General features: G+C 37.7%; 1 protein-coding gene across 2 annotated transcripts in view; it reads right to left on the bottom strand.

Moving 5' to 3' along the window:
- GLRA3 (glycine receptor alpha 3) overlaps positions 1-14,232 on the bottom strand; it is a gene marked incomplete at both ends in the record, with an annotated part of 159,464 nt that overhangs the window by 50,237 nt on the left and 94,995 nt on the right. For both annotated transcript variants that reach the window (XM_081237279.1, XM_081237278.1), the window contains one exon: positions 5,853-5,935. In XM_081237279.1, the coding sequence (XP_081093405.1) occupies positions 5,853-5,935 (83 nt within the window). The remainder of the gene's footprint in view (positions 1-5,852; positions 5,936-14,232) is intronic.

Below are 14,232 nucleotides of genomic sequence, written 5' to 3'. Positions count from 1 at the left end.
TCCTCGATCCTTTTTGCAGATACACCATGGTTTCTAGATGCTGTCTATAATGTTACATGTCAGATTTATGGTCTTCTACATTTAAAGAATTTATGGAATCCTAGATTGGAGGGAACCTTTGTTGTCATCTAACATAGTTCTCTTATCTTACAAAAGAGAAAACTGAGTCTCTGAAAAAATAATAGAACAACATAGTTTATATAGTTTCATAATAAAAGACTTAAAGTTATAATGCATTTTCTTGAATTTGTTCTCTTACATAGGTAACATCAAGGCACTGCATAGTTTAAGGAATTATTGAAATTGGACATGGGGCACCCTCTGGGGAAGGGGCTACCCAAGTTCTGAAAAAGCATACTCTGGAAAGATCATTTGAAGCAGGTGGCAAATATGAGGGCTGAAGGAACTGTGGTTATTGAGGGGATTAAGTAACAAAGAAGGAAAATGGTGACATCTCTGAAGAGTAAATAACTAACAGCAGGATCCCAGAAAAACGACATCATGCTTTATATTACAGCTGATCTTGGGTGTTCTAAAAGGACTACTGACACTCACACCCATTGGGATGGCTACAACCAAAAAATGTAGATAATAACAAGTATTGGTGAGGATGGGAGAAATTAGAACACTTGTGCACTGTTGGTGGGAATATACTACAGCCACTAAGGAAAATGAGAGGGCAGTTCCTCAAAAAATTAAAAATAGAATTAGCCCATGATCCAGAAATTCCACTTCTGGATATATAGCCAAAAGAATTAAAAGCAGGGTCTTGAAAAGATAGTTGTACACCCATGATCATAGCAGCGCTATTTGCAATGGCCAAAAGGTGGAATCAACCCAAGTATCCATCAACAGATGAATGAATTGCATGCATATCACATGCAAAACATGGCATACAATGGAATATTATTCACGCTTGAAAAAGAAGGAAACTCTCATGCATGCTACGACATGGATGAACCGTGAGGGTATTATGCTAAGTGAAATAATGCAGTCACAAAAAGGCAAATACCGTATGATTCATTTTTGTGAAGTTTCTAGTGTAGTCAAATCCATAAAATAGAAAATAGAATGGTGGTTCCCAGGGGCTGCAAGGAGGGGGAAATTTGGAGTTGTTTAATGGGTACAGAGTTTGTCTTACAAGATGAGAAAGTTCTGGAGATTGGTTGCACAACAATGCGAATATAAATATTTAACACTACTGAACTGCACATTTGAAAATGGTTAAGATGGTAAATTTTATGTATATGTATTTTACCACAATTAAAATTAAAAGTTAAAAAAGAAAAACTACTGAAAGTCTGGGAGAGAAGAAGAATGAGGAAAGCATAGCTTACAGAAAACCGTAGTGGTATCATGGCATGAGTTGAAAGTAGAGCCTGGGAAAATACAATGAGTTAGCCTCAAGGCATCTTCCCAGTTACTGTGGGTAAAGAGGGCACTTGTTCTATGGAGCAAATTGACGATGTCTTTAAAGAATACATGGTGTAAATATGATCACAGTGGGCCACATTAACTGCTCTATGTAAGATATGCACACATGGTTGACTGTAGTTAAGAGAAAGAAAGAGATTATCTTAATTTTCACCATAATTTCTGGGAATAATAAACCATAAACAGGAGAGACAATTTCTCTGTCCTTCAAGGAGGTTAGATGTAGTGGGGGGGAGGGGTATACAATAAATATGTAAACAGAGAAATTTAAAAAATCATTTCAGTTAGTGACATGTATTATTAAGGAAATATAAAAATATAATTGGATAGGAAGCAACTGGGGAGCCGACAGCCAATTGAGAAAAGGTCGTCAGAAATGTCCTGAAGAATTGCAAAGCTGTCAAGAGATTAAAGCTGAGAATAGACTCTGTACATTAAAGATAAAGGACAGGAATAAAGACGAAGACATAGAGAATGGACTTAAGGACATGGGGAAGGGGAAGGGTATGCTGGGACGAAATGAGAGAGTGGCATGGACATATATACACCATGAAATGTAAAATAGATAGCTAGTGGGAAGCAGCCGCATAGCACAGGGAGATCAGCTCAGGGCTTTGTGTCCACCTAGAGGGGTGGGATAGAGAGGGTGGGAGGGAGACGCAAGAGGGAGTAGATATGGGAATATATGTATGCCTATGGCTGATTTACTTTGTTATACAGCAGCAACTAACACAACATTGTAAACCAATTATAGTCCAATAAAGATGCTAAAAAATAAATAAATAAATAAAACAGTTTAAGAAAAACACCTTGAAGAATTTGACTTCAGTAGCTTTTACTTTGGCAGGATTTTCTTAGCATCTGTTAAAAGAGTTTAACAAACAGTATCTCTATTGTGAGCTAAATTAATTTCTAATAAGGGGGCAGGAAGTGTTTAATGACTGAAATATGAAAGGGATACTTGAGACAGTCTACCAACTCTTGATAAAGAAATTAAGAAATAAGGCGGGGTTTCCCTGGTGGCGCAGTGGTTGAGAGTCCGCCTGCTGATGCAGGGGGACACGGGTTCGTGCCCCGCTCTGGGAAGATCCCACATGCCACGGAGCAGCTGGGCCCGTGAGCCATGGCTGCTGAGCCTGCACGTCCGGAGCCTGTGCTCCGCAACGGGAGAGGCCACAACAGTGAGAGGCCCGCGTACCGCAAAAAAAAAGAAAAAAAAAGAAAGAAGGCGGAGGCAACAAGAGGCTTTGCTTTCCTGCATTGGGTTTTTGATGGATTGGAAATGTTCTGGGAAAGGCAGGAAGACGAAAGGTCTTGTTACATGAGCATGTGTGGCTGCAAAATAGCCCAGGATGCTTTCCTTACTCTAACGACGTCCAGTGAGCCAGCTGTCCTTAGGCCCTGTACTCTCTCATCTGTAATAATGAACATTCATAGAACTATGGATTTCACTCACTGCTACCACTTGCTCATCATGTTCCCCCTTTTTCTTAAAACTTTTTGGAATCCAGCTTTGAGCCTCATCATTCTAATCACATTTGTCTTTATCATCAATAAAAATGACTTTTTTCAAGTACTTAAAAAAACAAACACCATTTCACAGCACTTGATGCTCTTAAACAGATCTCCTCAGCTGCCGCTTCTCTTTTGAGATTGCATGATTACGATTTTAATTTGCTGTCTATGACAACCCCTTGACTGGAATTCCTTCCAACAACCTCGAAATGAAGGCCTTTGTTAAGCGTTGGCTCTTCTTTGTGTGTTTGTTTTTGTCTGTGCATTCTCTCCGTTAAAAATTTTGCTTTGGTTGAACCACTCTGTAGATGGCTGTTAATAGTATTCAGGTCTCACTCTTCCCTTTGGCTTTATACCTACATTTCCTGAACTTCAAATATATTAGGATTGGATTTTTCAATATTCCCTTCAACATTTACTTATTCTATGTTTTCTTTCTCTGTCAGTATTTCCAAAACGATTCTACCTACGGAAGCTCTTTAGCTCTGACTCACTCATTCCCAGAGCCTTTGCAACCACTTTGTACTGAAGTGAATGAAGAATGGTGGAATATGCGCCCCGCCGAATATGCCACTTTAGCAGCAGGATTATTTTGAGCTAAAGGCACCTGAAAAACAGCAGATGCAAGAAGACTATTCTAATCTCCCCTTTTCTTCCTGAAAACTGTAGATAAAAACTCCCACGTGACAGATGTGCTCCCCGTACCAGGAATCAAAGCCAAGAGAATTCTGTACACACAGACCTTTTTAAAATAATTCTCATCTTCCTTTAGTTTCCCCACACAGTCTAGTTACTTTTCCACAATTGCTTCTCTTTGTTCAACCTGGTATAAGAGCATTTAGGTTTGGCCACTTCCTTGACTAGTCATCTCCCTATGACAGACCCCATGTTACGTAAAACTTAACATTAAATAAATGGGTATCCTTTTCTTCTGTTAATCTGTCCTATCTCCATTTAATTTTCAGGCCCAGCCTGAAGGAGTTAAAGATAACATTTTGCCTTCTCTACAGCATCAGCCTGTACTGTTCCTACCTTCCACATTGTTCCTTTTTGTCCCTACTTTTATTCTTTTTGTTGGAATATTATGAAACCTTCTTAAATAACCTTGGTTCCTCTGGCTGAGAGAATCTTGAACAGCATAATATTGACCAACTCATTTTCTTGCTCCTACATCTTGAATAGCTCCTCACTATCGGATAACATCCAGCATCCTTGGTTTAGTAATTAGGGAACCAGTGTGTCTTAGACTATTTTTCATACGATTTTTTTTTTCTTGATACTCTCCCATGTACCTAATTTTGCAACCAAGAAGCCTGTCCTCAGAATGCCTTCCTGGGGACTTCCCTGGTGGCACAGTGGTTAAGAATCCGCCTGCCAGTGCAGTGGATATGGGTTCAAGCCCTGGTACGGGAGGATTCCACATGCCACGGAGAAACCAAGCCCGTGCGCCACAACTACTGAGCCTGCACTCTAGTGCCCAAGCGCCACAACTACTGAGCCCGCGAGCCACAACTACTGAGCCTGCGTGCCACAACTGCGCCTAGATCCCGTGCTCCGCAACAAGATAAGCCCCCGCAATGAGAAGCCCACACACCGCGATGAAGAGTAGCCCCCGCTGATGGCATCTAGAGAAAGTCCGCGCGCAGCAACGAAGACCCAATGCAGCCAAAAATAAACGAATTAATTAATTAATTTTAAAAAATGCCTTCCTGGAACAATTAGAAATGCACACTGCTGGGAATCCTGTCTTGCTCCCCACCACCACCCCGCATTTTTTGCTAAATAGCTCCCCCAACTAAAACTAGATTTTTATTTTCCTTTCACTTAATTTAGTAATTTGTCCATGAGTATGATTAATATTTAAGAACTACGTATAAAAGTAACGCATTTGAATTTAACAAGAAGGCGATATTATCAGAGAAACAGGTATTTCCACTTCGTCACTTTAATAAGAATCACCAAATGTGGAGGGCGGGTTGCATCCCCCTACGACATAGGCCCGCCATCTAGTGGCAGCTCCACCGCACTACAGACCTGGCCTCTGAGGCCTGCAAGGCTGAAGAGCCACCTGCAAATTTTTTCTCAAGGAATATGTCAGACATTTTTTTTCTTGATATAACATAGCATAACAAGAAAAATATTGCATAATGTTTTCTTTCTGTATGGCATTAAACACTGAAAACCAATTAACTTTGGGCTGATTCTATAGATAAGTGCAGAAAAACAGAAGGACCTTAAGTTTTCGTGTGTTAACATTTAATCCGTGATGCACACGGATCCACTTTGAAAGAAGAAATTTAAAGAAACGCCTATAATCTTGGATAAATCTCTGATAAAGTGTGAGAAATGTCTTTTCTCCAGAGATAACACACAACACAGCCAGCAGTGTACTCTCTGAGTAAATACTGAGGGGTCAACAAAACGGTTCAGAGCAAGCATAGCCTTTGAAGCCAGATGGTTCGTTGTTACCACCTCCATAAATTGGGGCAAAATCCCTCAAAGTGACCATTTGCATATGTGGAAACATGGGGATAACAACATCTTTGTTGTATGAGAAATAATATATTCAAAATGCTTGGACTACAGCAGACACTCCATTAAAAAGAATGGTAGTTTGTCTTTAATGGTTATCATCCTTTTTATCTTTGATTTGTATAGAGAGAATAGCTGTTTTTCAAGCTTAAAAACTGGTATTTCTAGTCCTGAATTTACTTCTTTATCACAGTATAGAGTGCATGTGCTGATAGACATCATTTCTTTCCATACTATGTAGAGGATAACATGCCCATTTAGTAAATGTTAGACAAAAACAATGACAAAATAAATTATCTATATAACCCATCAAATATACATCTACTCTCTTTTTTTAAAGTATTCAGAAAAAGGAAGTTGTTCCTACTTACAGCTTTCCATTTGCATAGTACAGGTTTGTACATCCATTGGAAAATTCTTGAGATCCATTGGACAGGAGAGCGTTAATGTCAATCTGAAAGAATTCAAAGTAATAAATTTTAAAAGAAATTTATAATATCATATTAATATTCTATTGTTCAAGGTACAATTGGAAAACCATGTTGCTTTGGCAATGACTAACATCTACTCAAATAAAATTTGCTCCAGCTTGGGTATGTTATTTACTGCAAGACAATGGTATCCTTTTACATCAATCTGGTCTGGGGGGAAAGAAAAGCTGTATATATAAATGTGCAATCACGTTTATTTATTTATCTATTTATGTTTTCCTTCAGAGAGGACTAGAGGTGTCTGAGACCCTTAAAAAAGATAATTGAGTGTGAGTTTTATAAAACGAATACCAAAGGCCAGAGACACACTTCTCCCAAATCACTGGGACAGCACCCCTGAAGAGGGAAGGAGATCCAGGGTTTGGAGTATAAGTGTGCAAAAGGCTGGGTGCAGGGGAGCAGTTTGTCTGACAATTTTCATCGTCTTTGTAACTACACTGAAGAACTTCTCAGTGAACACCCAGAGTAAAACACTCAGAACCTGGAGGTCCCCAAAATTCTCGGTATTAGAGAGGGCTTCCCTGTCATGGAATTAGAGCATTTCACCAGATCTTATCAGGGCCACGAAACAGCCCTCTCCAGTACGTGGGACACAGTTCCATGCTCAACAATTGAACTTCTGATATGGCTTCCCCAAAAGTGGGATGACCTGATGGCCACCCCAGCGTTCCACCCACTTTTCCCCCTTCCAGAAAGCATTAGTATGTCGGCATTCCAGATAATTCACTACTCTTGAATGTCTTCTTCTTTGAAAAGTATAAAACTGAGATATCTTCAAGGATTACCAAGAATTTGTAGTTTCTGGACGTGAGAAAAAGAGGCCCAGATCCAAACAAACCTAAGTTTATTCAAATGAAGTTCTTTCCGGAGAACTCTCCAGCCAGCCCCTTTTATTGAAAGTTTTCCCATTGAAATGCAATATATTAGTGGGCACCTAGGCTGAGTCATTCACATAAACTCTGTGACCATAGAGTTTATGGTCTCAGATCACTTCATTTCACTCTATTTCAGTTTTCACATCTCCAAAAGGAAGATAATAATAGTACTTACTCTGGAGATGTGTTGTGACCAATACATGAGTTAATACATGTAAAACGCTCAGCTGAGTGCTTGACACATAGTAAACACTAAATCAACATTAGTTATTAAGGATTACAAGTACATTCTCCCAACCCCAGACTTCCCCATCTTCTCCTCCCCCAAATTATACAGGATGCACACAAAGATGACTGAATTAAATCACTGATAAGAAACTATTTAAAGCTTGAACAAAAAATAGCCATCAGCTCCACTAAATGTAACCACATCCTCCAAAGTGACATTTTTATGTAGCCCATAGACATAAAGTTATAATGATGTATGTTTGACATTGAATACTCTTGGTGGGGCCCCAGTGACATCATTTGAGAGACATAAACGGACAGATGTGAAGCTGCTGGATTTTTAAGAGTCCCAGGGGATCATCTGACAATTCATTCAAGTCAGAGTCCAGAGCACACTAAAATAATTCACAGAATTTATTCTTCAAAAGCAGTTTTCTCCTAACTCAGCTAGGTTAAGTGATCCTGTAGGAGTGATCTTGTCCATTTGCAAAGTTCTCTCTTCAAAAGGCAATTGTAAAATCAGCTGGACACAATGTTCTCTGTCTTATAAAAGGGTTTATTAGAAATGTCTGAGCAAATACATTTTGAACGTACACCCATTAATTTTCCAAACATCCAAGGCTCTCTGGCCAGCCAATTTCAAATGTTGGCTTAGAGAATTAATTCTGTGACCTTTTGTATGGAAGTAAATAGCATTCTCAGAATCTTTTCCAGATCTCACCATGCTTGTGATGTCAAATTCATATCCTAGCTGTTTTTCTGGCGTAAAAAAAGAGACATTACATAATTCTTAAAAAAAAAAAAAGACCCCGGAAGGAATTATTTGGCAAAGAAAAACACTGTTTGTAGAACTTCTGTCATAACTCATATCCTGAAAAAGTCTATTTATTGACTTTCTTTTTGTTTAAGGTACAATACAATTGCTTCTTTAACAGCACACGGATGAAAAAAATGTGTCGCCTTGGTGACTGTGATCCTGAATTTCTTTATCAAAACATTACATATAAATTAAAGATTTGTCCTGACCACATCAAAAGAAAACTAAATCAAGAGGTAATTAATCGCATTCTCCTGTTTTGGAAATATCTTCTTGTGTAAGAGAGGACACAGAGTTCTCTTTTCTGAGACAAGACACACAAACAGGATGTGCGTTTTTTTAATTTTCCCCTTAAAAATTCTTGGCTTAGTGAAGCAGTAATGTTAAAAAAAGATGACTATTATCTATGACAAACAATTCACCTCATTAAAATCAAGGTATTACCCATTTTCAAACAAACATTGCCCAGAGTATGCTGTCTATCTCAACCATTAATTGAAGTATTAAAAAAGGCTTTCTGACTCCACCTTAAGTTCCTTATGCAAAAGATAAGTATTTTAATAGTTTTTAATATTTATAAATTTAGTGTTATAAGGACAATTGCCTCTTAGCCACCAGCTTTGAAGTATTATCTGTAATATCATACTAGGTAATACAGCTTTTACTTACTATGTGGTAGGCACGATTTTAAATACTTTCTATCTGTCTCAACTCATTTATTTCTTAACATGAATTTATAAGACAGGTAAGCTACATTACCTTTATTTAGAGATGAGGCTATTAAGAGGTTAACTCACCTGATATTACAAAGCAGAAATTGATAGAGCTGAATTAGATGCTCTGGGGGTCTAGCTGTCCATTCTATGCCCTTAACTTTTAAGTCTACTGCCTTTCAAAGGCATCAGAACATTTTTCATGAAAATGAGTTATCTAATTAATATGACTTTAAAAATATATATTTCTATAACACAAGAAATGATACATTTCACACACTATTCATTATTAAATTTAAAGTAAAAGATACATAAATGATTCTTCCCCCCAAAATCAGTTAACTTTAGAAAATATAAGGAATTTGCCCATGGATTTTACATATTTGCTTGAGTGATTTGATATTTTATCATGAATAATTCTACAGAGTACATAATTCTCAGGAGAGATGAGATTGTTGGAGCACTAGAAGGAACATTGGTACTAGCGTTCTAATTGGAGTTTTGTTGTCATCCGATGATAGAGACGATCATAAAGCTCATTAACCCAGCACAGTGCAAACTCAGTATTGTTGATGGTCCCTTCAGGAAGCTGATAGAAGCTGTGGACCTCTTCAGAAAAAATATATATAAGCACACATATGCAGAAATCTCCTTACAACATATATTTTATGGCATTGTAAATTGATTTCCTTTGAATAAACAGCCTCTTAAAAAGCATCTGTTGAAATCAGTTTGCCTTGTCTTTGAAAAAATTTATGTGGCAAAGTTCAAAAAATAAGTACATATTGTACAAGGAAACTTTAATTCTTTTCACAACTGAATTTCAAAGAAAGTGGTTGTATTTAGCTTAAGTAAAAGTTGAAATTGTGTAATGATCTTTGACAACTCGCCATGTATGGTATTTTTGATGTAAAATTTCTTCCTGGTATTTATTTGACGGTCAATGCAATAATGCTTCTGCACTGTAAGTAGTAGGGTTGGATGTCCTGGTACATATTAGTAGTATCAGTAAATGAAGCAGCAGATAATATTTAACTGCCCGTGATGTGTTTCCATTATCTTGTGGATAGGATGTTACCATCCCCATTTTCAGTTGATAAAACCAAGACTTAGATAGATTGATAATTTGCAAGAGTCCTCAAATTTGCTAATTTATGGATTCTGGAAAAGACCAGAACTTAAGCTTTTTTGGGTTTTGTTTTCTCTTTGGAAAGATAAAAATTAAAATCTTTAGTGCTAATTGTACACCTGGCACTATCCTGAGTGTTTTACATAGATTATTTCAGGCTCAAGGTGATTAGTATTTTCCCCATCATGCATGTAAGAAAAATGAGCCTTTCATAGGTAAAGAGACCTGCCCCAAATCACAGCTAGTAAATCACAGATTTACCTCCTGCTGGGTCTACCAAGACAGTAAGGCCCTGACAATACTTTCACCTGAGACATTTCTCATGGCTGTTTGTGTAGCTGCTTATTTTGAGAGATGAGATAACATTCCACTGGACAAAGAGAAGATTTGCTTACAGCTTGCTATAAAAGCAGTGGATTCCCCACACTCAGTGTTCCACAGCTGTGAGGCAGACACGCAGGCGTGTTGTGCCCACCTGAGCCTGATGTATTGTTCCCACGAGACCTGAGGATGATGGGGAATTTGAGCAAAGACCCTGAGGCTCCTGCTGCTTGCTGGCAATAAGGAATAATGGTGCTGGAGTCCTGTGTCTGCAGTCAGCACTCATGAAATATTGGGTCGACCAAAAAGTTTGTTCAGGTTTTCCCGTAACATGTTATACATACATACATATGATGCATAATAGGCTAACTTTATAAGTAGAATAAAATCAAATCCCAAACTTGACGATCTAGAGTCATGTGTCTCACCCCAACACCCTCACTTGAAAAGCACTTCATTTAAAAAATATCAGTATAATTCATGGATATCATTTAGAAGTTCAGACAGTTACATAAAACATACCAAAATCAGCTGTACCTTTGCCCTGCCCATCCCTATCCCCAGTTCATTTCCAGCTCCTCAGAGGCAGCCTTCTTTAGATATGTGTCTGCAACTTACATTCACATATTTAAATTGCTATCATGTTATGCTTGATTTTTAAAATTTGTGAAGGTGTCTATTAAATTGCTACAAAGGAAAATAAGAATTTACTGCCGTTATACCACACTCTGTGTACACAACTCTCCAGCAGAATTTGAAATTCAGTTATGTAAACATTAATGGTTAAATTAATATGCAGTGTTTACATGTTGTGAATATGTAATTACTGTTGATGGTGAAGCTTAGTCATTTGCTGTAATTACAGTGCTTAGATAGAATTTTGTTTTCCCTAGTGTTAACAATTGTCTCATTTTAATCATCTCTTCCGTTTCTATTCCCTACTATTACTTCACACTCAACAAACTCCCTTTCAGAACCAAATCCCTCCCAGTGATTAAACAGAGCAGGCAATGGATCAATTCCTTGCTTTTCATAGAAATCTTGTTTCTTTTTCTCATCTTCCTTTCTGGTCAGATATTGATACTCTGATTTTCATATCCTTTCCTTCTGATTTCCTATTTCTTAATATCTTGATTCTACTTCTTGGCAGATTTCTTCACTTCATTTGTTCTTTGCAAGAACAAATATTTGATTGATGTTTTTTCCACTTTGGTTTACTATTTGCACTTTCTATGCTCTGAATGACTCCGTTTCTCCTTTCCTAAATGTCTCTTATTTCATGCCTGCTGTTGCATCATCTGTCCAGAGATTTTTTTTTTCTTTATGGCCTTTTCTGCTCCCTGAATTTTCCCTTGAGTCATTTCTTTGTTTCTTTAATTTTCTTCTCTTTGCTCTTTATTTCCTCTGCATGTGTATTCTGGCCTCTGCTTCTTTTTTCATTACTGGTCCTATTGCAGGATGTCCTCCAATATCTGTTTATATTGAAGAATGAGGTACTAAAAGCTATTTGGAGTGCAACTAACAGCAGATGATTCACTGAGTAATGGTCTTCACCTTAGGATGGCTGCCCAGATTTTTCACTGGTGGTTCCCCAATTGTCTGTACATCTTTCCTCTTGGGCATTTTAGGGGGAATAGGAATATCACCATTCAGTGTGCAGAACTCACAGAACCCTCATTTTCTTGGGGTGATGCTTCACCACAGATGCCAGTTGTGCCTGGAGTCCCTACTCCCCAGAAGTTTTTGGCCCAACTTGTGGAGGTTTTCTGTCCTCCTGCTTTCTGCCCAGTTCAGAAGGCAAAAAGTTAGATCCTAGTCTGAAGAACACAGGCAAGAAAATCAGGATAAAGGACTCACCGTCATTCCTGCTTAGGTTACATCAACTCTCTTTCTTTATCTCCTTTCTAGCCCCCATTTTCTTATTTATTTATTTAGGCTGTGCCAGGTCTTAGTTGCAGCACGTGGGCTTCTTAGTTGCAGCATGTGGGCTTCTTAGTTGCGGAACGCATGCAGGATCTAGTTCCCCAACCAGGCGCCCTGCATTGGGAGTGTGGAGTCTTGCACACTGGACCACCAGGGAAGTCCCCTAGACCCCATTTTCTGAAGTCCTACCTGCCTCAAATTTCTAAAAGTTTGAGGATATTATTTTCTTCCTTTTGCATTCCCCCACTTCGGCTTAGGTTTTGGTTATCTCTGTGAAGTCAGTTTTCACAAGTGCATTCATTTTCAAGTTTCCTAACATATCTTGTCATCACTCATCTGTCACTGTTTTCTTTCCCATTATTTTCATCTTCCTGTGTGTTAATGTCATTTCATTCCTTATTCAGTTTATTTCTTTGTTTTAGTGGCTTTAAGAAGGAAGTACATCAGCCATAAAAAGGAAAGAAATTGGGTCATTTGTAGAGATGTGGATGGACATAGAGAGTGTCATACAGAGTGAAGTAAGTCAGAAAGAGAAAAGCAAATATCGTATATTAATGCATATATGTGGAATCTAGAAAAATGGTATAGATGATCTTAGTTGCAAAGCAGAAATAGAGACACAGACGCAGAGAACAAATGTATGGATACCAAGGGGGAAAGGGGTGGGGTGGGAGGAATTGGGAGACTGGGATTGACACATATCCATTATTGATACTATGTATAAAATGGACAACTGATGGGAACATGCTGTATAGCACAGGGAACTCACCTAGTGCACTGTGGTAACCTAAATGGGAAGGAAGTCCAAAAGGGAGAGGATATCTGTATGTGTACGGCTGATACATTTTGTTGTGCAGTGGAGGCTAACACAACATTGTAAAGCAACCATGCACCAATAAAAATTAATTTTAAAAAATAATTAGAAAAACATTTTAAAAGGAGAAAAGAGATTTCAAAAAGTATAATTACAAATTATACTGTCTCCAGATGATTATCAATTGAAGTAAATTGGCCTCCTAATGGTAGTTCAAGTAATCACAGATTAAGCTAAAATGCTATCACCAAGGTGTTAGGAAATATGAAGAATTTTAAGGCAGAGAAAATGAAGAAATAAATGTGTACAAAAAAAAGAAGGAAGTAGTGAGAAATGGATAAGTTCAATAGGTCAGGTTTGCCAGGATATTTTGCTTCTTTCTTTGAACAGGCAGGAAAGCAGACCTCTCATGAAACATCACAGATGCTCCATTTGTAAACTGAACAAGATTTTTTTTCCTAGCACAACTTTTGTTAACAAAGAAACTGTTTGCCATTTCAAAATTTCAAAGTCCTGTGAGATTTCCAAAAACAACTCACAAAAAAATGAATTTAGTCTTTGATCATGTGAGCCAGGAGAGAGCAAACAAAAACCAGGGGCCAAGAGACATCATCGGTTTCATCTGAACTCATACTAAAAGATGAAAAATGCAATTCTGAATTATTCTATAACTTTTCTCAAAATATTAGAAGAAATGTGGGAAATTCATAATGGATGGCACCATTTTCCAAGTGCAATGACTTGATATAAACAACTAAATAGCCATAATCATATAGGATACAATAGAATATACACACACATTGTATTTCAATTCTATCAATGGAAATCTTCTAGACACTATTATTTTGCAGAATGATTATCACATGCTACCTGGTGATATATTCTTGCAACCTATGACACCCAAAATCTGTCTGAAATGAAAAGGTACCTTACAATTAAAAATAAATTATACCTTTCACAAAGTTAATTTTCAAATTAGCAGGAAAGGAGGTAAATTTGCTTTGTTTACACCTGGCATGGATCCCCTGATAGCCATCAGAAATCCACATCACAGAGGAGTCAAGGGTCGTGACTTCAGGTTAAAAGCCTCTGTCGCTTAAAACATATGTATTTAATTCATAAGTAATATATAACTCTTACTGAAAAAGTCAAACAATATTAACTTACATATAGTGAAATCTGTAGTTCATCTTTATTTCTACCCAAGCTTTACAGCTCATTTCCATAACTGGCTATTCTTAACCAATTGTGGGCATCCTTCTGCACTTCTTGTGTGGAGTTAGATATACGTGTACCTTTCCATACACTTCTAGGCTTACATATATAGAATGTTTTAAACAAAAATAAGCATGAAACATTTCTAACCTTAAAGATATTTTGGAGGCTTTTTCTTATGAATACATTTAGGTCTATCTCACGCAGGGTACTCCTTGATGTTGG

Source organism: Mesoplodon bidens, assembly GCF_964165515.1.
Source record: "Mesoplodon bidens genome assembly, chromosome: 6".
Lineage (NCBI taxonomy): Eukaryota > Metazoa > Chordata > Mammalia > Artiodactyla > Ziphiidae > Mesoplodon > Mesoplodon bidens.
The sequence above is the reverse complement of the archived record's forward strand: the minus strand, read 5'-3'. Positions and strand labels throughout refer to the sequence as shown.